Source organism: Apodemus sylvaticus, chromosome 13 (assembly GCF_947179515.1).
Source record: "Apodemus sylvaticus chromosome 13, mApoSyl1.1, whole genome shotgun sequence".
NCBI lineage: Eukaryota > Metazoa > Chordata > Mammalia > Rodentia > Muridae > Apodemus > Apodemus sylvaticus.
In genome coordinates this window covers 68178087-68202539 of record NC_067484.1, presented here as the reverse complement: position 1 = coordinate 68202539, position 24453 = coordinate 68178087, and the positions used below count along the sequence as shown (strand labels likewise).

At 45.0% G+C, this 24453-nt stretch overlaps 1 protein-coding gene across 2 annotated transcripts in view; it reads right to left on the bottom strand.

Moving 5' to 3' along the window:
- Nucleotides 1-1354: 1354 nt before the first annotated feature.
- The window catches only part of Diaph1 (diaphanous related formin 1), a 96205-nt gene continuing 73106 nt past the window's right edge, over nt 1355-24453 (bottom strand). For both annotated transcript variants that reach the window (XM_052155915.1, XM_052155916.1), the window contains 10 exons: nt 18422-18520; nt 14476-14570; nt 14216-14317; nt 13751-13990; nt 13521-13650; nt 12499-12623; nt 11429-11593; nt 11189-11324; nt 9330-9416; nt 1355-3248 (listed from right to left, as the gene is read on the bottom strand). In XM_052155915.1, the coding sequence (XP_052011875.1) occupies nt 3091-3248; nt 9330-9416; nt 11189-11324; nt 11429-11593; nt 12499-12623; nt 13521-13650; nt 13751-13990; nt 14216-14317; nt 14476-14570; nt 18422-18520 (1337 nt within the window). In that variant the 3' untranslated portion in view covers nt 1355-3090. The remainder of the gene's footprint in view (nt 3249-9329; nt 9417-11188; nt 11325-11428; nt 11594-12498; nt 12624-13520; nt 13651-13750; nt 13991-14215; nt 14318-14475; nt 14571-18421; nt 18521-24453) is intronic.

Below are 24453 nucleotides of genomic sequence, written 5' to 3'. Positions count from 1 at the left end.
GGGTGTGGGAGGGCGCTGGGGACTTTTTCCTAGTTCCCGCCCCTTCCCACTAGCTACCTCCCTTCAGCTATGGGAGGGGGCTGATCCAGAGGAGGATGAATTCTCCTTTGCCTACCCCTCCTCCCTTGCAGCTGCCTAGAGGTCGTCCGAGGAACAGCAGGAATGAATGCCTGGGAGGCAATTTTCTGAATACCGAGTTCCCTCCCCAGGGCCTCAGTTTCTCTAAGTGGAACTAGCTTTCATATTCTTTTTATAGCAGCAAAGTCGAATTGAAGGGATGGCACGAGGTCTTGGGACCCAGCCCCTTTCCCTTTTTCTTGGTCTCCCTCCCAGCGCGGCTAATCTGACTCCCAGGCTAATCCAGCAGCTCCAAGAGTCAGGAAGGTTGATCCGGAGGACAGACACAGACCCACAAGGTTTTCCGGAGGGCTACAGAGGGCACGTCCATCAAAAGAGCCAGAAGATCAGTTTCTGAGTTCCCTCCCTCGGATTCTGGTTACCAGCTCTGCCGCCTCCTGGTCTGTTGCCATGGAAACCAAACCTTCCAGGCGACTTTGACTTCGCGTGGGAAGGGTGGTGGTGTGTGAGGTTGCTGAGAGGAAAGCAGGGTTTTCTCAGAGCCTGGTGTTGAAAGGGCGGGGTACTGAGTGCCTGGGTTCTATTCCGGGCAAGGAAGCAGACGGTAGGGCAAAGAGCAGCTGTGGCTGGTCTCCTAATTGGTACGTGGGCACCAAACGATGAGCGGAAATGGACAGCCTCTAGGGTTTCCAGGCAGGTAGCCACCCCCACATCTCTGCCGCTGCCACAATAAAAAGGTTTTATTTCTAGTATAGGGCTGTCCAATAGGCCCTTCCTGTCTCCCATGAGTCTAATCACTGTTAAGGTGTCTTTGTTGAGGTTACAACTCGCTTGAACAAGCAGAGCTTAGTGGCCAAGTCTCTGGTGTCTGGGCTGACTTCTGACCCAGGTTGGGCAGGCTCAGGATTCCAGTCCTAGGATTAAGCACTTCTAACTTGATGGGGATGGAGGACATAGGTACTGGCCAGAAAACTGTGGCATCTGGAGGACCCAGGAGAGTGGGAAGTTGGAAGTGAGCTATAAATAGGGTCCCAAGCCTAATGGTCACAGTTGGACGCAGCTGAAGTCAATAGGAAACCAGCCCTGTAAGGAGGCTGCAGCTCGGCTCCCAGAAACCACCGTGGAGTTGAGCCATGCCCAAGCTCATCTGCTGGACTGGTTAGCTTTTGACTGACTTGACAGGTCAGCAACAGAGTGGGAAACCACCAAAGACAAGCCTAGACCACTATCATGAAAAGAACCAGTTCAGAATTTTACAAAGGAAGCTAGAGGGAGGTTCTGTTTCAATGCTTTATTGACAGTTGGAAACAAACCCATCAAACTGGAGGTGATGACATCCCAAAAGCCCAAGAGGCAAGGGGTTTGCATTTTACCCCCTCTACTTAAAAAATTTTTTAATTAAATGCATTTTAGCAAAAGTGATTAAAAAAAGAAAAGGGTCAATGCCCCAGATGTCAGCGAGCAAGGTGGCGGCTCAGGGAAGAACCAGCCCCACATCAGTCTTTACAGGAAGCAGCCCAGGGCTGCGCGCTGTTCCTCAGGACACAAGCTCTAGCAGCCCAAACAATCCCCCTGGCCACGAGGCCCCTGCACTGGCCCTATGTTTCCTAACTCCTCCACGCTCTGGCAGCTCTAATTCTGTGTCAAACCTGGACGGTGTCATTTCTTCTCTGTAGCCTTGGAGGGGAGCTCCAAGGGGCCTCGGAAGAGGACAAGCAGTGACCCTAGGCCAGAGAGGCTGAGCTGCTGAAGTCTGGGCCACCCAGGCTGGCTCACTGCTTCTACGGGGCAGGGCACCCCGGGTTTGCCACTTCTTGGCGTCCACTTAGCATCTGCACATTTGGCTTGATAATTTAATACATTCATGAAAACACAGCATCTGAGAGCTCTTGCTACCCTATGGTGTGGCCCAGCCCACCTAGAGAAATGTCTCTTGCCCCAGAACTGACGCTAGGGAAGGGTATGCCTTGGCCCCAAGGTTTAGTCTTGAGGGGTGGGGCCAATATTTAGGCCATATTCAGGACTGACCCCAGGAATGCTTGAACCTACCATCGAAGCCTCTTTTATTATGGAGGGGAAAGGGGACCAAAGTTATTTTTCTTAAAAAATTTTTTCATATAAAAATAGATCCATTTGCAAAACAATTTCTCAGCCAGGAGGCTCCACCTCCCATTTCCTTGGATGGAGGGGGTGAGGTGTTGGGATGGTCACACTACAGCCCACACTCCAAATGAGATGCACCAAAGCTCCGGGGAAGGCATCGGGGAGGGGCTCAGTTGCACGGTGGAGGTGAGGGGGCTGGGACAGAGGGGCCAGGGAGGCCAGGGCAGAAAGCATGGCAGCGGGCAGGGGGCGGGCCCCACACTGTCATCATGCCCTATGGCTCAGACCTGGGCCACAGTGGAACAGGGAGAGTGGTTGGGACCCTCTCTCTGCCTGGGAGACCTTTCCCAGGAAAGTGGGGTGAGGGTGGGACTTGCTTCCTGCTTTTGCAGAAGCAGCTCCCAATGCCACAGCACTAGTAATAAATAACTGCAGGAGGAAAAGCAGAGGTGACAGCAGTGAAAAGATCCAGCCGGAAGGTTCACGAGTCCCATGCTATTCTCAGGGCCAGAGAAACCACAAAAGAAAAGCACAAATGCAGCAAGACTGACCTAGGGGAAGGCCCACTAGAGAGTGGGCTGAGAAAGCAGGCTGGGTTCTGTCTGAGACCAGGACCTCTGGGTAACACAGAGGAGACAGGGTTAAGGCAGCAAACACGGACCCTGCTTTGGTAAGACAACAGCCAGGGCTGGCTGGGCTGGGCTCAGGCCACCCTACACTGCCCCTTCCTTTTGGCCTCCAGGCAGCTGAAGCTGTATGTGGTGTTCAGAGAGCAGCAGGCCAGACAGAAAGGCAGGGTTAGGTGGTGGAGTGGCCTCTGCAGAGGGCTATCTCCTGGTCCATTTAGGCACATGCTGCAGGGACAGTCTGGGCTTCCTTTGCCTAGGAGCTGTGGCCACAAAGCCTGGCTTAGCTTGCACGGCCAACCAGCTCCTTGGCTTCTTCAAGGATTGTGGGGACTCCTTCACTTTTCTTGGGCACCTTAGCAGGACCAGCAGCCATGGCGTCATCCTTGGTCAGCTCCGAGGCCAGCAGAGATGTGACTGCACACCCAGCCTTCCTGTTGACTGCAAGAGAAGACATGAGACTCCATCCACAGAAGGCCTGGTTTCTAATCTCTTGACAACTCTAAAGCAGGTGTTCAGCCAGAAGCCATGCAATTGTGGCTGCCTTGTCTGGTTCAGAAGCCTTATCAGAAGAAGGGACAGAGATTCAACATCAAATATACTTTGGGGGCAAGAATGAAGGCTTGGATGTAGCTAGACAGCACAGGATTTGAAGGGCTGGGGAGATGGTCAGCAGTTAGGAACACTGGCTGCTCTTGCTGAGGACCTGGTTTGGTTCCCAGCACCTGTACGGCAACTCACTACTCTGTAACTTCTGTTCCAGGGAACTCAGTGCCCTTTTCTAGGGCATCTGGAATGCATAGGCTGCATCTGCGTAAATGTATGCAAAACACTCATAAATATAAAATAAACATACATCTTTAAAAAAGAAGAGCTGGTTTAAGCATTAGCCATGTATCAAGAGAAACAGTACTCTTTCTCCTTTAGGTTTATTGGAATGAACTATGTTAAAGCTTACCACACACAGTACTGCTATTCTGTAGGCACTCCACAGAAAGCTCGTAGGTAAAACTGTAAGGCTGCCTCAGGAAGGCCTGCCTGTTCTAGCATGAGGCAGCTTTAGTTGGCTTGGAGGGGTTTTTGCAAAGAGGACTGTAGCCACTAAGTGTCATCACATACACACCACACATCCATGCGCTTCTCCAACAACCAAGGTCCATGTGCCTGCTGTTTTCCCACCTCTTCAATGTATACAACGTATGCGTACAACACATACAACATATGTGTGCATGTGCATACTAAGTGGTAAAAAGAGAAAAAAAAAGTACGGCAGGGCAGAGAAAGCCAAGGCTCACAAGAGGGAACTCCTAGGAAGAAATCTCAGCCAATGTGTCTCGTGCTTATTTATGAATCTGTACTTCAGACCCCAGTATCATCAGGAAGACAGGTAGCTCCTCAGGACCATGCCCACCTTGTGATGCCCACCATGCCCCTAGCAGCATGCAGAGACTGCATATATACCTAGCAACCTTGAGTTTTCAAAGCTAGACATAAAATGCCTTGTATGCTATAAATCAATTCCTGTGAATGCTCAGCTTGGCAAAGTTCACAGAGACAGAAATGGAGTAACAAGAAAAATAGCATGGTGCTTCACACCTGTAATCCCAGCACTTGGGAGGCTGAGGCAAGAGAATTCTTAATTTAAGGCCAGTCAGCATTACTTAGAAGTTAGCCTCAGCTATAAGATCGTGTCTCAAAATTGCTAAATAATCAAATAAAGGCAAAGGGAACAAATAACTCTTGGTCCTACAAAGTTTTTAAATTTAAAACTAAAGCTCATGTCACTGACTGGTAAGATGGCTCAGTGAGTATAAGTACTGGACCCTAAGCACAGGGGCAAGCCATGGAGACACACACACACACACACACACACATTTTAAATTAAAAAAAAAGTTTATGTCAGTACCCGGAACAAAAAATAAAAAGTTTAATGTCAGGGACTGATAGAGGGGAGAATCAAAAGTTCCTGCTACTTACCAGAGAAGGAAAGGGTTACCTTTACTACACCTCAGTTTGTACATGCACTGAAACATCCTTAGATACTCCATAAGAATGGGTACAACTTTATATGTACATTAAAAAGTAATTGCTAATGGATATGGAGTCTCTTTTGGAGATGAATATTCTGAAATAAAACAATGGTGACAGTTGCACAATCCCAAACTGGATTATAAAAAACAAGAGCAAAAGCTGGGGTGGGGGTGGGGGTGGGGGTGGAGAATAGGAGTGGGGGGTGGGGGTAGCAGCCCACACTGTTAGTTTCAGCATTGGAGTCTGAAAGCAGGCTCTTTGAGTTTCAGGCCAGCCTCATCTACATCTAGACTTCAGAACAGCCAGAGCTACAAAGTGAAACCATCTCAAAAACCAAAAAACAAAAACAAAACAAAAAAAACCCCAAAAAACAAAAACCCAAGGACCGGTGCTGGGACCTAGAAAAGGCTGGAGTGAAGAAGCAGTGACTAAGCCTCAGAGAACTAGGACAAGCCCAGTGCTCCCTAGTGATTCCGCCACCGTGAGCAGGCAGAGTCCAGAGGTGGACTGCTGTGGGCTAGCAAAAAGCATTAGGTAGGCAGAAGCCAAACCAGGTAGGAGAGTCCAAGCCTTCTCCAGGGCTAGCAGTCTCAGCGCAGAGCCATGAACCAGAGCTCCTGCTTTCACACAAGCAGAGGCTACCCACAGGGAGCACACAATCTGACCACAGATACCAATTTAGAAGTCTCCTCCTCCTCCTCTTCCCAAGAGCACAAAGGGTTATCTACCAAGAGGAGAAAGAACAGAAAAAAAATCCTGCTGACAGTATATGGATGTGTCTAGGTGCAGATCACAGGTAGAGGGGTGTATGTGTGTGTGTGTGTATGTGTGTGTGTGTGAGTGAGTGTGTGTGTGTGTGAGTGAGTGTGTGTGTGTGTGTGTGTGTGTGTGTGTGTGTGTGTGTGAGAGAGAGAGAGAGAGAGAGAGAGAGAGAGAGAGAGAGAGAGCGAGCTGCATTCTCGGGCTTCACCAAGTTACATGGTGAACTGTGGAAACAAACCACTGCCGCAGGAACTGATGTAAGAGGATATGTGTGGGCTTTTCCTGCTTTCCTTTTCCACCTTTTCCTCATGTTTCCTTTCTTCTCTTTTCTAAAACACTCAATTTTCTAGGATTCCACTGTCGTGTCCAGAGAAACGACAGCTCAGTATCCCTTTACCGCAGCCTCATAGGTGTGCACATGCACATACATACGCACATCCGTCTAACTCGAGGGAATGAACTGAAGCAACTGCTGACTCAGAACTCTATCAACAGCCGCCCTGGAGCAACTCAGAAGTTAAGAGTTCCAGGGCAGCAAGTCATAAGTTGCTGCTTCCTCTAAGACTCCTGGTGTACCTGATCCAGCAGTCTTTCAGGATATCTCTACTTACGAGATCTCTGATTTATTACTGTGTCCTAAGACCCAAGGAATATGGCACACAGGGAAAACAGCACAAGTGCCTCTTTCAGCTTGAAAGTAGGTACACTAGGAATGGACATGAAACCAAAATGAGAAAAGATTGTTCTAACTGATGAAAAGAACCAAGGGAACCCCAGCACCCCAATTTCTGATCTATCTACACGGTCACCACTCTGCTGAGCAGACTAAACAATCAGGAAATTGACTTCCTCCCTCTGTAAGACTACTGAGTACTTACAGTAGCCACAGAACCTGGTCAGTGTTTGACTGTATAGGATCTGGAACAATTACTAACTAGGAGAATGGATCCTCATATATGGAGGTAGAGGCAGAGTCTGAGAAAATGGCCAAAGCTGGAATCCTAGAAGATAGGTGAGCAGGAGAAATGCGTATGTAAACCCTGCTGAGTAATACTAAGAGCTCAGCTCAGTTAAAAGAGTTAATGATTCCAGAAAAAAACATCCTGAGACACAAGCTATGAATACGAACAACCACTAAAGAGGAAGTGTTCTTGTTAATAAGCTTCCTAAGGGAAGAGGAAACTGGGACAGATGGGACAGCCATTATCATCCTAAATAACTCATCCATGTCTGAAACTACCCTAATTATACCTCTTGTCCTATTTTTACAGAATTGGGGAAGAGTAGTGATAAAGGAACCCTCTTTTCCGGCAAAGGGGTTCATCAGAAAACCTCCCTGGTACAGTTCACCACCTCAAGAACACTTGCTGTAATGTCCTAGGCCAGAGTTTTCTGGCCTGGATAGATGGGCATTGTTATTTCCCATCCAATAATGCAGGCTTAATGGAAAGAGCCCTGGATTTGGATTCACAAAATCAGGACACAGTTCTGGCTTTATCACTGTGCCTGGACAAAGTGTGGGGCCTTAACTCCTCCTACCTATGAGCAGAGTGGACACTAATCAATATTAGGGCCTTTAGGTTTATCATGGCTCTAACACAGACCTCAATTAGCAGTAAGTGGAGATTATAAGGAAGCTGGGAGACAGCTGAGGGAAGACTCCTGAGAGAGAGAGAGAGAGAGAGAGAGAGAGAGAGAGAGAGAGATGTCTCTCTTGACTCTCATTCTAGTATGCAAGTGGCCTACATGCAATGCAGGTTTGGACATCAAGCTGAGTCATTAAAGCCACAAGCTGACTCCATCACAGCTGGAAATGGAGTTCTAACACAATCACATGGATTCTTCCCCTGGACACTCAGGCCACTGTTCTCCCACAGCCTGCAGACTGTAGTCATTTACATGTCACTTTTAATGAACAGCCCTAATAGAACTGCTCCTCTTCCAACTCCTCAATGGATCTTTGTATCGGTCACTCCTTCATGTCTCCAGAGCCTGAAAGACTTTAACATTTCTGGAGACCATAGGGGAAAAGCTAATGTCTCTGAATAGAGGCAGTTGCCTCTGGGCAGGGGAAGAATGTAAGGCAGACATGCCTGCCAGTGCCTCTGGTTCTCTGGCTCGCAGCACTTGGTCATGAGCAGCAGTTCTCAACCTGTGGGTCTTGGCCCATTTGGAAGTCACATACCAGACATCCTGCATATCAGATATTTACATTATAATTCATAACAGTAGCAAAATTACAGTCATCAAGTAGTAACAAAAATAATTTTATGGTTGGGGGTCAGCACAACATGAACTATATAAAAGTGTTGCAGCATTAGGAATGGTGAGAACCACTTGTCATGACAACAGACGAAGCCAGACAAAGAGTAAAACAGCTGGGTCCAGCAGCCCTGGAGGGAACTTTTGACCCTTGGAGCCTCTGTACTTTGAAAAGGGGCAAAATTGCAGCCTTTCTCTTCTAAGAAAAGAGCCTAAGTTCTTAGCATGCCACTCTGATACCTAGCTTTCTGTTATGTCTGACGTGAGGCTACGTAACTGTAGACGAGAGGAAACCCAAGTGTAAAAGCTCTCCAAAGTAACTGGAAAAGTTTTAATGATAATCTCCCAGATATTTGTTGAGCCTAGCAAACTAGATCAGAAAGATTATAAACTGAGGCTGACTTAAACTATGCAATCCTTGTTTTCAACTTCTTTTAATTTCAGTATTTTCTTAAAGTTCCCTTCCATTGTCTAACTGGGAGACAATACTCTGACTAATTCGTATTCTCTCCTGAAAAGGTAGCTCTGATAAAATCCTTTTTTCTCTACTACCAAGTCTAGTTTTTCAGTAGAAAAGCAGTAGAGACAGGGGCGTCCCCAGCAGCCTGCTCAGGAAGCATCTGGGACTCTAGTACAATTCCTCAGGAAGAGGCTTAAAAGGGAATTCCCCACCAAAGTCTGAAGCAGATGAGGCTTAGTCAAGAGGGTCAGAGGAGATAGCACAGTGGGATGCATGGTACTTTTGCCAGGTAGGAAACAGTGCTGTGAGAACCTTTACAAAAGGAGTCCCATTAGCTGTGCTTACATACAAAGGCCTATCTGTAAAACTGATACCCACTTCTCCTCCCTTTTGAGACCCTGTACTCAGAAACTGCCACGTCATGGAGTTGTAACCAGGGATTGTTTGTTTGTTTAAGACAGGGGAGCGCTTGGAAGGAAATTTTCCTGAGTATTTGGAGTACAGGTAGAAAGAGGCAGCCAGTTACAGGAGAGTCCTAACAAACCATTTGGCCAGAAACTGAGTTTATACAGGTTTGTATAATTCACACCTTTGGCTAGGGTCCTTGTTCCAGGGTGTCAGGCACCAAAGGTTCCAGAGACAACCACTGTATCCAGCCATCTTCTCTCTACAGCAGTTTCTGAGTGAAGCTCCTATCTAGTGTCTAGAGAGCCTCTGCCAGCAAATGGGAAATGCGAGGCAGGCATACCTCTGTCATAATGATGCTTCTGTTGTAGGTGTTACTCTTTGATACAAAGAAGCCATGAGTCTAGGCCTCCCAAGGGCCCCAGTTCGGACTTTCTGATGTGAGAGGAAGAGGCCTAGACAAGCCCAGGGCACGGAAACCCGAAGCTCCTAAGCCTGGGGCATCACTTTCTTCTTGGGCCTTCCTCTAGCATGACCAGGAGCAGAGACCCTGCAACTCCCGTCCTCAGTACCCAACCAACCAGCTCCATTTGTTTACTTACCCTGCCGGGGCCCTCTCTTCCGTCGGAATGCTGCCCCTGACTGCAGGGCTTCTAGAAGACTGTCCATCACACCTGTCTCATCCCCCTCTGTGAGGAAAAAAGACAGAGATGTAAACACTCCAGCCAGACCAGCACAGTGAATGTCAAAGTGCACAGGAAATGCACGGTGCTGGGTGGTGTGGCTTTCCCACCCCCTGCACACTGACTGAGAGCTCCTAGGAGACAAGAGAGGGCCGACCTCTCAAGCCTCCCACCCATGTTTACCTTTACTTGTGTCGGTTTAAAAACTGCCCGAAGACTCATTGCCTATTAGTGTAAAACCTGAGGTGTTTGTTATAATGTCAGTCTACCCACACTAACCAGGACCAGCACACAGACTCCTAACACCAACTCCAAGATCAGAGTAAGCAGAGACCAGGGTTATAAATGCCAGGCAAGGCAACATGTTTGTAATCCCAGTACTTGGGAGGTTGATGCAGGAAGATGTGGAGTTTGAATCTAGCCTGGGCTAAGTAGAGAGAGTTGTGTGTGGAGGGGGTGGGGTGGGGAAACTATTTAACTATTATCAGTCTCAGTGTTTCACTCCAGTCTGCATCAACAACTGCTTGGCCTTCAGGCAGATCAAAGGAAGAGAGCCTACTGGTCAAGACTGAATGTCATGTTACTACTGCTTCCAGTGGTTGCATCTTCCTGAAGACAGCTCTGCATGCGACAGATGAAAGCAGCCAGGCTGGAATGCAAAGAGTTAATGTAGAATCCCAGTTCTAGCCAGGCTCAGTTTCCATGGCAACAGCTCAGGATAGTGAAATCTGAAACTGAAATCCCAAAGAGCTGGTTGGCTACCAACTGAAGACTAGGGTTCAATTACTGCCAGCGCCATCTGCTGTCTAAACATCACCAGTGCAGCTGACCTACATTCAATTTCACTTGCTAGACCTAAGCCTGTAGAATAGGGTAAGGTCCACTACGCCACCTGCTGGCTGGGTTATAGTCCTTATTCCGAAGGTCATTTGGGCTCCACCTTGCTCCCATTACATCTTTCTTACACAATATAGAAAGTGTAAAGCCCTGGAGGCCCAGAGAGAACAGGGAGAGAAATGATGAACACTTGGTATAAATTTTAATAGTTTCCTGGGAACAAAGCTGGTGGCTAACCTATAACTAAGATAAAGGCAAAAAACTACTCTCAAGGTTTCTGGGAGTGAACCATGTTAGTCTTTACAAGACTTGATAGATTCAAGAACTCCTCACTTTCAGAGGCTTATGGGCCTTACAGATCAGCTCAGGGCCATGTGTAACATACGCTGCATTTACTGTATTTCCGCTGCCCAAAGGAGTAGTGGGGGGCAGGGAATCCTCAGCAGGAAAGAAGCAGAGACAGGAAACAGGGCCAGTAATTGAGACCATATGCTCAAACAAAGAAATGTTTCTGCTGGAGAAAGAGTGGCCAGATTTTCACCCCCTTCTAGAAGTTCAATCCATTTATGATCTCAGATGTGCACAGAGCATTCTATGAGGAACAGGACAGTGGAGTGGTGAGATGAGGGGAAAGGAGAGCTACTACAACATGGGAGGAGGCAGAGAAACATTTTGGAAACCCAAAATATTTAGCAGCAGGAATAAGAATAGGTCAGGGGAGCCTTTTTTGACAGGCAGAAGTGAAGAGTTAAGTGTGGCAGCAATTCTCAATCACAGGGAGTGGACATAATCCAAGCACCAGCAAAGGAGAGGAAGAGGAACACGTAAAATCCAGCACCCTGAGCCTGGAGGCAGAAGGCTGCTGAAAGCCATTTGCCAACAGCTACATTTAGACCTGAGCACCCAGACAGAGAACCGCCGGTGCCCTTCCCACTGCTCACCTGCATTCATGTCTATAAGCTGTTCTCGCTTCTGTTGCTTCTCTAGTCGCTCTTTTTCTGCCTTCTCCTTGGCTAGTTTTGCTCTGCGCATCTTTTCTTCTGTCTCCCGGCGCTTCTGGTTTTCCTTGACTGCTTGCTAGAGAAGGGAGGGGAGACCAGATGAAGAACACGTAAAAACATGTAAACCTACCAGGGATTATTAGGAACTCCTTGAAAAATTAGCAGTTCACCCTTGCTCACCAAAAACATATTCCTAAAGTTGTGCAGATCCATAAAGAATTCTTCTACAGACAACTTCTTAGGGTCAAAGACAAAGTAGTCGCCTAGCTCCTTATAGAGGGCCTCCATGTTGGAGTGCATCATCCGCAGCTTGTTATATTGTTCCTGTGCATCCTTTACAAAGCTGTGCAGCCAGGGAGTAAAGGACCAAGACCAAGCAGCAGCCCCATGCTGGGGGTGGTGATGACACACACCTTTAACCCCAGCAGAGGCCCAGCTCTCTAAATGTTCAAGGCCAACATGGTTATCAGAGAGCTCCAGGACAGTCAGAACTACACAGAGAAACCCTGTCTTGAAAATCCAACCAACAACAAAACAAACAAAGAAGACAAACAACAACAACAAAAAACCCAAACAGAAACAGACCCAGGTCAAAAACAAAAACTGAAGAAACAGGCCCAGGTCAGAGAAAGGCATGGAATGGGCTACACAGGGTACACCACAGAGTCCTGTTCCTGACAGAGAAATAAGAATTAAGCACCATAAGTTATGGTTTACCCATACAATAGAAGTTACATAGATGACTATAGAAACACGGCTGAGACATAATGAGAAAACGCTATGCAATGCAGTTTTGATGTAAAATAACCAAGAGGTGTAAATCAGAAAATGGCGGTGGTGCCAGGCGGTGATGGCGCACACCTGTAATCCCAGCACTCTGGGAGGCAGAGGCAGGCGGATTTCTGAGTTCGAGGCCAGACTGAGTTCCAGGATAGCCAGGGCTACACAGAGAAACCCTGTCTCGAAAAAACCAAATCCAGAAAATGGAGGTAGTTATCTCTGTGGAAGGGTGTCTCTGTGACAGCAATGGGGAACAGAGTAGGGGCTTGGGCTTTTAGAATAGGTAGGCGTGTTTATAACAGGGACAGGACAGAATAGGCACTCGGAGACTTGTAGTTATCTGCAAGGATTACTTCTATAATAAGCTTAAAAACTATGTATTTAGTGAAAGAAAATTTAGAGGTAAAAACTGAATGCTGCTGTCATCCCTTGCATCCCTCTGGAGACCCAAGTCCTCCAAGAAAGGATATAGTCATCTTCTCCACAAACTTGTCCTTTTCGTCTGTGGCAGCTGGGAAATTCTGAACATCACGTTCCACGTCAGCAATCTGTTTCTTCATCTGATCTAAGTTCTTCTGCAAGTTCTCAGCAGAAACTGGGAGATAGACAGAAGAGCTCACTGAACAGATCAGATAGTCTCTTAGTCTCACCCTCAGACACCCTGCTTATGTGCCTCCTTTTCGTCTCCAGGTATGCCTCACTAGCCTGTGAACACTGCTGACTCACACGCTGGTTCTGATATTCCCAGTAAAAGCATGAGTACTTACTAACTGAACTTCCAACCTTCACCCATTGTATAATATTAACAGAATGAAGCAGACTTCATTTAATTTAAAAAGAACCCATGGGATCCCTGAGATCTTGGTCTCATTTATTTCAGGTTAACAGGGTTTCAGAAGAAGGAGACATAGGTAGGACCACAGAAGCTGGGTAGAGCTCTGTCCTAATTTAACCTGGTGTTTTGTGTAGTTTCGGGTAGTGAGGTCACTGTTGACAAAAGCTGTGGACCTAGACCAGGACCAGTGAGAAAAGGACCAAGACCAAGAATCAGATCCATGCTAGGCATTGGTGATGCACACTTTTGATCCCAGCACCTGGGAGGCAGAGTCGGGGACAAGGGACAGGGACAAAGACAGAGCAAGAAGTAGGTGGATCTGAGTGTTGGAAGCCAGCCAGTTCTACAAAGTGGGCTCCAGGACAGCCAGAGCTACACAGAAAAACCCTATCTTGAATGTAGTATATTATTTCTTTCCCCATGTAGAGACTTTTATGGCTCCAGACCATTTTCTTTTTTAGAAAAAATTTCAAGTTATATTTATTTATTTGTATTTGTGTGTGTGTGTGTGTGTGTGTGTGTGTACAATGAGAGCTGATTCTCTCCTTCTACTGTGTTGGTCCCAGGGACTGAAGGGTTGGAAGCAGGCATCTTTACCCACCTCAGCCATCCTGCTGGCCCAGAACCACCTTCTAGCTTTGCCCTATACTGCCTTACCTCTGCTGGCTTTCTCTACATGGGCAAGCTCATCAGGAAACTTGAGGACATCGGGGTGGTCGTTCTCACATAACTCAGCTAAGAAATGCAACAGAGTCATCTTCTGATCTGTAGACTTGGTATCTCGAAGCTTGTGGGGAGAGGAGAAACCATTAGTTCGGACTTGCCTCAAAACAATACTGGACTCAAGTGGCCTTCCCTCTGTCCTCCTGTCTAACCCTATGGTTCACCTTACAAAGGAAGCTGATATTGAAGCCAAAAGCGCCAGCATTCCTGGAGCCCGCATTCATATAGTTTCCAACGAGCAGTGTGAGCTCCAGGAGGCTAGAAAAGCTCTCGCTCTTACGCAGCTCTTCACACGCAGCAGTGACGGACACGATCTCTGGCTTGATGTTCTCAACTTGCTCACTGAACTGTAGCTTGAAGAGGATGGCATTGAGGCGAGGCCGAAGACGGGGCACTGTGCCCATCTAGTGAAAAAGAAAAGAAATTCCATTATGAAGCTAAAAACAGACATCAAAAAAGGTAACAGACTGATCCTCCTCTGGGAGATCAGAGCTCCAGAGCGAGGAGTTGGGAACTGATTGACTAAAAGATTCAAAACCAGTTAAGAGGCAAGGAACAAGCAACCAGACAGGTCTCCAGAGGGAAGGGAACAGGGGGTTGGAAAGAGTGACTCTCCAGGCCTTACTCACCACCACGCCAAACTGCTCTGACTCAGCCAGATCATCATACTCCTCCTTCAGTTCAGAAAGCATTTTTAACTGCTCTGGTTCTGGCATCTGTTTAATGAGGTTCTGGAAAAGAGTGTAAATGCTGTGTGTGGGGTGGGCATCATGACTGTGACTCTAAGGCCCACACTCTGCCCACTGATAGGAAGGGTGGGGGTGGGGCAGCTTTTGAGGTAGGGACTCCTCAGTCTTTTAAGATCTAGCAGAACCTCCTTGCTGCTTACCTGGATCATAGACTCCGTGAGAACAGCCTCATTCACCTCCAGGATAACATTCTTAATCTCTTGATAGGGCATGCGGAATGAGCCCAAAAAGATTGCTGCCAGAGAATGAGATACAAAGATAGGTTCTTCTCATCTCCCTCCCCACTTAAGAGCATCCTGAAAGCCCACTCTGCCCAGCTAGTTGAAATCCGAGCCCAAGTTCAGAGCTGGAATGGCCACTGCCAGCCACTTCCACACAAACTACACCACATCACACAGCACGAATGAGCTCAGCACATTCACCAAACACCATGACTGCTCACAGGAATCTTAGAACCACTCATCTGGGGAGACCCCCTCTCTCACAAAGCTACCACTGCCTTGTTCATTCTTATCACCCCTACTCTCTAATAAAAGAGAGAGCACCCACCCCACTAAAGCTGAGGACCAACCCAGGGCCTTGTGTTTGTGAGGCAATCCCCAACCAGACACGCTCATTCTTAAAATGGCCACGTTCCACTTCTAAGAAACACACCCTCGTTCTTCCAGTTCCCTCATGTTCTAATCTGACTCTTCAATCAAAAGTCCTCTGTTGGGGCTGGAGAGATGGCTCAGTAGTTAGGAGTATTGGCTACTCTTGCAGAAGGCCTGGATTATTTCCCCGGCATCCATGTGGCAGCTCATAACTGCCCACAAGCATCTGTATCACCAGTTCCCGGTAGATCCAACAGAGTCTCAGGCCTCCTCAGGCTCTAACCACATATACATGCAGGTAAACATAAAATCAAATCTTCTATAAAAACAGCTCTCTTTCAGTCATCTCTTCACCATTCACCCTGGCTTCTCTGACTCTGTGTAGCTCTGGTTGTTCTGGAACTTGCTCTGCAGACCAAGTTGGCCAAAAAACCAGAGATCTGCTTCCTGAGTGTGCATTACCATGGCCAGCTCTTAAGGTGACCCTAATATTCTACCTCAGCATATGCAGTCAAGTCTATCTCAAGAACCTTCTTTGACCCAATGTTCCCTTCCCTTTCCAGCATTCTGAAAACACAGATCTATCCTGTGCTCACAAAGCCAATGAAAAAGCAGCAGTCAGTGAGTGCATGCTATAAAAGGCTCTAATCTGCCTCTGTGACGTGGATCTACTGACACTTTCCCCAGGGTGAGTGTGCGTGCCTTGCTCAGCTTGTCGGGTTCCACCTTGCAGAGCGATCAGCACTCAAGTGCCACTGTCTATCTCCTCCACCGAGTCCCAGGATTCTTTCTATCCTGTGCCTTGCTCTTCGTCCCCATCACCTTAGCCTTGGGGTCCTGATCATCTCTCATTGGTTTAAAGCATTAAGACAGCTCATCTTCCTCCCGACTCTTCTCCTACTCAAGAAACTAAGCCTGAAAATCATGCACCAAAGCAGCCTTCCAAACATGACACAGGGCTGTAACAGTCACTTTCCTGACTAAACTCTCCACAGTAACTTCCACAGCTGTAGCCATATGCAGTTTCTAGACTGGACTGAGTAATCAATATAAATGGGCTGACCCCTCCTGAAAAGAGGGAGTCCTTTCCTTCCCTTAGCTCCTTCTAGACAGGTCTTCAAAGCTGTTTAAACAGCATCTTCTTGAGAACCCTCCTGGTGCTGCCCTTCAATGCTCCCCATGTGGCGTGCGTCCATAGACGCTTCCTGCCAGCGCTGGCCGAGGTGTCCCAGTGCAGCCTATGGCTGCAGCTACCTTCAGCTACTGATTTGTTTCCTTTCCGTCCTCTCCAGACACAAGGCAGGAGAACAGGAGCTGCCTGGGTTGGCTTTGTATCCTCAGGACCAAACAGGCCTGGGTTGGCTTTGTATCTTCAGGACCAAACAGGCACCTAGTCTGCCTCCTACCCTGACCGACCGACCGACCCTAAACAAGCTAATTCCAGGCTCTCCTCACCCAGTTCTAGGGAACTGAAACAGGGCTTGGGATGTGCTAGGCTACTGTTCTGCTGCTAAATGGCACCAAACCCCTCAGAGTTCCTTGGCTTTTTCCCTTTGATTTTACACAGAGTGAACATAGGTTAAGGAAAAGTGAGAACTTTCTTGAATAGGAGCAGTCATGAGGGAGAAGTAATGACCCCAGACCCCGATTCCTTTCTAAACCATTTCCTACTTTAGTATCACTCTACTGGGAAACAGGATGGACTGGATTATAGTCTTTCTTCTACCATTTTCTAAAATAACAATTACTTGTATTATGTTCTAGACACACTCTTAGGAACAGAGATTAACATTACTTTAGTTTCTATAAGAGATTTCTAACTACCAATACCTATGAATATTAATTAAACTTATATGGTCAAGGATAATAAAAATTATTCTTGCTTCTGAAACATATACTACAGCTGGAACAATAGATACAGAGATCGGCATGATCCTGTGTAAGAAGGACACATACAACTTAAATTTTTATTGTGAAATTGTTAACCCTAAAGCTAAACTTAAATAAAAATATATTATATATTTAATTTAACCCCCAACAAGACAGGGTCTCACTACATAGCTCTGGCTATCCTGGAACTCACTATATAAACCAGAGATCCACCTGTTTTTGTCTCCCAAATGCTGGAATTAAAGATATGTACCCTCATGCCTGAGTTAAATAAAAATTTAAAGCAAGGAAAGAGACAGATAGAGATAGAGATAGATAGATAGATAGATAGATAGATAGATAGATAGATAGATAGATAGATAGAGAACAATGTTAAGACTTACTGTCTTGTTGTATCACTCTGACTGTGCCTATGTGTACTCGCTTGGGTGACTTTGGTCAAGTCATAACATTTGAACTTTAGTTTTCTCATGTGGAAAAATGAAGATAGTAACTTTCATTTATATAGCACATGACAAGCACATATCTAATAGAGTCTGTCATATGCCAGACTCTCAAATATTTGTTGACCAAAAAATTAATATCTGTATTACTCAGTATAAAGGAGGTGAAGAGTCATAGTTGAAATGGACAAAAGGAGAAAGAAACCATTGATCCTGACCACAAAACAGACAGTAACTATACCATCTTTGTGGAGAAATTTCTGCACTCTAGTATATGAGCTACTACAGTGAGTGTGTGAAGTCTCTCCAACCTAAGGATTTTCCACTAATCAGAGTTTCTCAGTCCAGGTGGCAAGCCAGAACAGAAGAAGTATGGCATCAAATGCTTAACTCTGTGGGATTGCTCATCTAACAAGTACAAGATTCACCTCACTTACTCAAAGTAATTGTAGTTTTAACTGAAGCCACAATAGCAGCTCGTTCTTTATTAGAAAGCAGAAGGGGCTGGGAGGTGGTGGCACACTCCTGTAATCCCAGCAGTCTGGGAGGCAGAGAAGGCGGATTTCTGAGTTTGAGGCTAGCATGGTCTACAGAGTGAGTTTCAGAACAGCCAGGGCTACACAGAGAAGCCCTATCTCGAAAAAAAAAAAAAAAAAATCCAAAAAAACCAAAAAAACCAAAAAAAAAAAAAAAAAAAAAAAAAAAGAAAGAAAGAAAAGAAAGCAGAAGGGTTCTGAGGCTGAGGCTGGAACCCTGATGACACAAAAGAAGTAGAACTTTGAAAGAAGTCTGCCAGGCATGATGGTGCCCAACCCCAGCATGAGGACTGCCAGTTCGAGGGCAGCCAAGCTCCATTGCAAAGTCACATGTCCGCCCGCCCTCAGCCTTCAGTAAAAGAAAACAAAGGAACTCTAAGACAGCCTCATCTTAGCTCTAGACTAGACACACCCGTAAATTCTTCACCTGCTTGCTCAACAGAAAGTGGGTACCTATTCCCCTGCTGTGCTACTGAAGGAGTCAATGAGACACTGGAGCCTCCCTCACTGTGCACTGCCTGGCACAGAACAGGAACTTAACAAGACGAGTTTCACTGGAGGGACATAAGCTCCTACAGGAGCAGCTTCACGGGCTCAGCCACTGGAGCCAGGAGAACTACTCACAGAGATTCTGGGCTGTCTTGGAATCCAGCACTTTCAGCTCTTTTACTTTCTTCTTTTGAACAGATTTCTTTTCTTCTCCACCTTCTTGATCCTTCTTGGCTAGTGAGGGAAATTAGAAAACATGAGTAAGGATAAGCCATCTTTGTGCATTACTGAATCTCAACTGTCCTGGCAGGATGGCCATTCCATCCTCCTCTGTTTTAACTGTATTCCTCAAAGAATCTCATTAGCCACTCTTCGATAGCTAAATGTACCCACAGGAATATCTCCTTCCCATTTCTTCAATAGTCAGTAATGCTTTTCCTCCTTAAACAGAATCTACCTACAGGGAGCAGCTAACTCTGTGAAAAACCAGAGTAAACATTTTAGGTATTGTAAGCTATATGGTCTGTCTTAATTTAAAAAAAATTATTTTTTACTTTATGTGTACTAGTGTTTTGCATACACATCTGTCTGTATACCATATGTGCACTGACTGGAGGCTAGAAAATAGTGTCAGATCCTCTGGAGATGGGAGTTACAGACAGCTGTAGTAAACTACCATGTGGGAACTGGGAATTGAACCCAGCTCACCTTGAAGAACAGCTAGTGCTCTTAACTGCTGACTCATCTCTCCAGCCACCCACCACGTCTCAATTTTTCAGTTCCACTACTGTAGCATGAATATAGCTGTATACCAGTATATGAATAAGTGGCATGGCAGTGTTCTAATAAAACTCCATTCAAAACCCTCTGTGACTGATACAACTTTCTAGCCCCTATGCTAAGAGTCACCTTTCATGCCCACTAACAAGTTAACCTTGAACATGGCTCTCCGCATAAAAATGTTTGTAATCTCTCCAAATCCTATGACCTCTTAGTCACCAATGAATCTGAACAAAAAGAGGTGTACTGAACTCCTTTCCTGCCACGGTCCTCTTCACTATTAAAGCAGTAGATTCACCTCTTCCCACTAAGTCTTCCCCAGTAAATGTACTCACTCTCTGCTTTGATAAAAATTTTCACTCTATTTGTAATCTGTACTTTATTCAATATTTTCTCAATGTTTCTTGACATCTGCATGTCATGCTGATTTTTAAAACTCTATGATCCTTTAAGCATGGAAATTGTCTCTCATTTCAAAATCTCATCTTGATTTTGGGCTTCAAGGATATAGGCAAACTATTTCATTACTATTTGAACAGCTGACTACAGCAAAATTTGCTAACAATTGACCAGCTTTGAAGGGGTATGAATAGTGCAGAGAAGGGAAAAGGCACCACACTGTGTAGACATAACTGTAGCATGTTACCATATACTGTAGCAAAGAGACTGTCTTGGGTAGATATAACTGCATACTGTAAAGTGGTATCAGTTTTTAGCCATATAAAAATAGCTCTGGCCGGGTGGTGGTGGCACATGCCTGTAATCCCAGCACTCTGGGAGGCAGAGGCAGGTGGATTTCTGAGTTTGAGGCCAGCCTGGTCTACAGAGTGAGTTCCAGGACAGCCAAGGCTATACAGAGAAACCCTGTCTCGAAAAAACCAAATCAAAAAAAAAAAAAAAAATAGCTCTGAAGCCAAGAAACTAACAAAATCAATTGCTTCTGAGTAGAGGAATGGGATACCTGAGCTCAAGAGTAGGAGAATGCTTTTGAACACAACCCCCTTTTTGATCGTTTTTGAAACAAGATTTCAATAAATAACTCTGGCTGAGCCAGAACTCTTACTCTGTAGATCAGATTGGCCTCAAACTTTTAGCAATCCTCCTGCCTCTACCTTCCAAATAGAGTGATTATAAGCATGACACTAATACCTGGCTATAACATAAGCCATTTTTATACCATTGATAGTTAGACCACATATAAAATATTATATATGGCAAAAATAATAAAATCAAAACAATAATCAAGTTATATGACAAAAGGCACACAAAACTATTAAAATGTCGCCCTTGGGCTGGATAAGCGGGTCAGTAGCAGAGAACAGCGCCCAGCACCTCAGGGGAAACGCCACTCAGCCCTTTGGCCTAGCAGTTCCAGTTTAAGAAATGAAAAAGCTAAACTTATGAAGATTCACTACTTAAGCAACAACTTACTGGGCACTTAACTTGTAGCAGGTTGTGTTAGGCAATAGAAATAAGGCAAATTAACAAAACTAAGACAAGAATGTGCCTTCATTCTAATAAAGTGAAACAAACAAGCCCGCTAATAGATGAGATTTTACATTAGATGACAATAAGTGCTGCGAAAATCAAGCAGGGAAGAGACTCAGAGGTTTGGCAGGGAGGTTGATGAAAACCTTAGGCGGAAGGCTGGGGAATGGCTTACTGGAAATGGCTTACATTTGAATAAAGATCATCAGAAGTTATGGGAATGAGCCTTTGTCAGCTAGCCTCAGTTGTCAACTTGCCTGCATCGGAAATCAACAAAAATCCAAGCAGCTGGGCTTGTCTGTGAGGGAATTTCTTTTCTTTTTCCTTATCCCCTACCCCTTTTTGTTTTTTGAGACAGGTCTGGCTGTCCTGGAACTCACTCTGTAGACCAAGGTGGCCTTAAACTCAAGAGATCCACCTGCCTCTGCCTCCTGAGTGCTGGGATTAAAGGCATATACTACCACGCCCATATTAAAAAAGGTTTACAATTTATATTTCTAATCTTTTGTGTGCAGGGATCTACATAATTTGTTATATGTGCCATGTAAATGCTACAAAGTCAACAAAGTATAGTAGTATAAAGCTAAAATAGTGATTCTGTGGGAACATGTCAAATGACTAAAGAAATAGAAGAAATTCATAAATAGGTATGATAGATATATTTAGAGTACTAAAACCAACTCAGAAAAATGAAAAAAGGATAGTCTAATTCAGAGGCTGATTAACTTTTGCTTAAAAGTACTGGATGGTACTCTGGTTAGTTTTATGTCAACTTGACACAAGTTAGATAGAAGCTATTTCAGAAAAGGAAACCTCAGTTGAGAAAATATCCCCCACCAGATGGTCAAGCCTGTGGTGCATTTACTTGATTGATGATTAGTGCGACATAGCTCAGCTCACTGTGGGCAGTACCATCCTTGGACTAGATGGTTCTGAGTGCTAAGAGAAAGCAGGCTAAGCAAGCCATGAGGAGCTAGCAGTGTCCTTCAACGCTTCCCCTCAGTGAGGGACTTACAAGCTGGAAGGTAAAAATAAGCCCTTTCCTTCCCAAGTTACTTTTGGTCATGGTGTTTCAACACATCAGTAGAAATCCTAACTACGGCAGATGATAAATAATTTAGGGTAGCACATCTACTCAGTTCTGCCGGTAAAATATGAAGGTATTTGAATAGATTGCTATGATTCAATAAAACTTTATTAATACGAGGCTGGTAAAACTGCTGATTCCTGATCTAATCCACTGTGCTGGAACAACTAGCTCTCCACTTCAACAGTTAAAGAAAAAGGCCATATATTTGAAAGAGATCAAGGCAGGTATACAGGAGAAAAGAATGATAATGATGTAATTATATTATAATTTCAAAAAATAAAGATTATTTTAAAAAACTTTCTAATAATATCAAGAAGTTAAGGTGATATAAAAGAGCCTGAGGCTGGTGATATGGTTCCACAGGTAAAGGCACTGGATGGAACCCATATAGTGAAAGGAAAAGATTCTCACAGGCTCATCTCTGGTCTCCACATGTGTGCCATGGTACACATGCATTTCATCACACATAATCAATGTTTAAAGCAAAAGATAGTTTGGTTTAATCCTATAACATTAAAAACATTTCAATATAATGAAAACAAATAAATTATCTAAGAACATGGGTGTAATGCTCAGAAAGGCACGATGAACACATGGAACAGTTGCTAAGAAGTAGCGAACTGATTGGAGACCTGAACTACATACGAGTACTACTTCAAGACAAACCTACGTCTCTGTAGGGAAAGAATAATCTACTCTCTACCCAAAGAAAGGATTATAGTGCCTTTCCTCAGTAAGTGGGGAATTCAAAAGGATCCATCCTGAGTGAGAATGTGAACCAAGAAATGGTAAACCAGGGACAAGGCCCAGGAAGCCCTGGCACAGCTCAACCCTGACTGCCTTAAGGTGGTCCCCCTCATCCTAGAGAATACCATAAGACCTTTTCCAAAAAATGTTAACATCATTTGGAGTTGCTACAATTTTCTATGTACAATATCTGATGGCATGCCAAAACATGGACATTTACCCAAATTCAAAGAGAAAACATCTTGTTAGCCTATACAATATGACCCAGATAATGGAGCAAGGATTTACGGCCATACTGTATCGTCATTCCTGGTGGGGGCCCATGCCCATGCTGGCCAGGCTTCACCAACTTGACACAGACTTAACAGAGAAAATGCCTTTATCAAATCACCCATAGGCAAGTGTGCAGAACACATTCTTGATTCACAATTGCTGTGTCTGGCTCACTGCATGGGACCACTGGTCAGGTGGTCCTGTGTTGTACAAGAATACAGGCTGAAAAAGCTATGGATGGCAAGTCATGAGGAGCAAACCAGTAGGCAGTGCCCCTCTATGGTCTCTGCTTCAGGTCCTGCCTGCAGTTTCCTGCCCTGAGTACCTGTCCTGAACTCCCTTCATAAAGGTCTGTAGGATAAACCCTTTCCTCCCCAGGAAGCAGCACTCTCCCAGGGATGCTGTATGTGCTTCAGCCCTTGCTTTGCCTTGCCTTCCCTTACTGATGGACTGAGTCATGAAATGATGGAATGAACTCTTTCCTCCTCAAGTTGCTTTTGGTCATGGTATTTATCATAGTAACAGAAAGCAAGTAAGACAAATTCCATCTTAAAAAATGGCAAAATTTATCATCTTTATTAGATAGAGTATAATAAATATGCATATGCATGTTGTCTCAGCTATCCTCTAGAAAAATAGCAAAAAAGAGAAATAAAAAGTAATTAAAATTGAAAATCCATAAGAAGGCAAGAATGAAATAAAGGACATGAAACAGGAAAATTAGAAAATAGTGATATGAAATAGACCAACTCCAAAAGATGAAATTTTACCAAACATACAAAGTATACCCTTCTTGCCGGGCGGTAGTAGCACATGCCTGTAATCCCAGCACTGTGGGAGGCAGAGGCAGGCAGATTTCTGAGTTTGAGGCCAGCCCAGTCTACAGAGTGAATTCCAGGACAGCCAGGGCTATACAGAGAAACCCTGTCTCAAAAAAAAAAAAAAACAAAACAAAACAAAAAAACCCAACAAACAAAAACAAAAAACCCCCAATCAACCCCCCCCCCCCAAAAAAACAAAAATAAAGTATGCCCTTCTTAAAACAGACACATGTTGAAGACAAAAATACATAGCAAGGGTAAAAGAGATGCAGAGGATATGGCAATTACAAGAAATACTAGGCAAAAGGAAAGCTGCTGCCACTGCACTGCTATCTGACAGGAACAGCTGCTCCAACTACTGTGAACAGATTCAGTTTATAGGACACAGGACAAAGCCACAAGGAGGACAGAATGATGCTAAATTAAATGTATTAAACAATGCAGTTTAAAATATAAAAAAAAAACTTGTTTATTTCTCTAAGAGACAGTGGGACCTCAGAGAATGGAGTATAAAAATGAGACTAAAGTCTCACACAATGGCCAACTTCATTCAGAGCATCAGGCAATTTATACTCTGAGGATTAAGAAGAATCACATAAGTAAAGTTCCAACAGAACAACCAGATGAACTAAAGACAGTGGAAGAAATCACATCCTTTGAATAGTAACTACCAAAACAAGCAGCGATTTGAAAATGCAGGCACATGCCTACAATTTAAGCACTCCAGAGTAAGAAAAAAAGATTGTGAAACTAAGGCCAGCCTGGGCTTTAAAACAGTCTAAGTTAGGGTCACTACCACTGTGAGGAAACACTACAACCAAAAGCAGATTGGGGAGAGAAAGGTTTGTTTTACTCACATTTCCATATTAACAGTTCAGTATCAAAAGCAGTGAGGGCAGGAACTCAAGCACAGGAACCTGGAAGCAGGTGCTGATGCAGAGGCCATGGGGGGTGCTGCTTACTGGCTC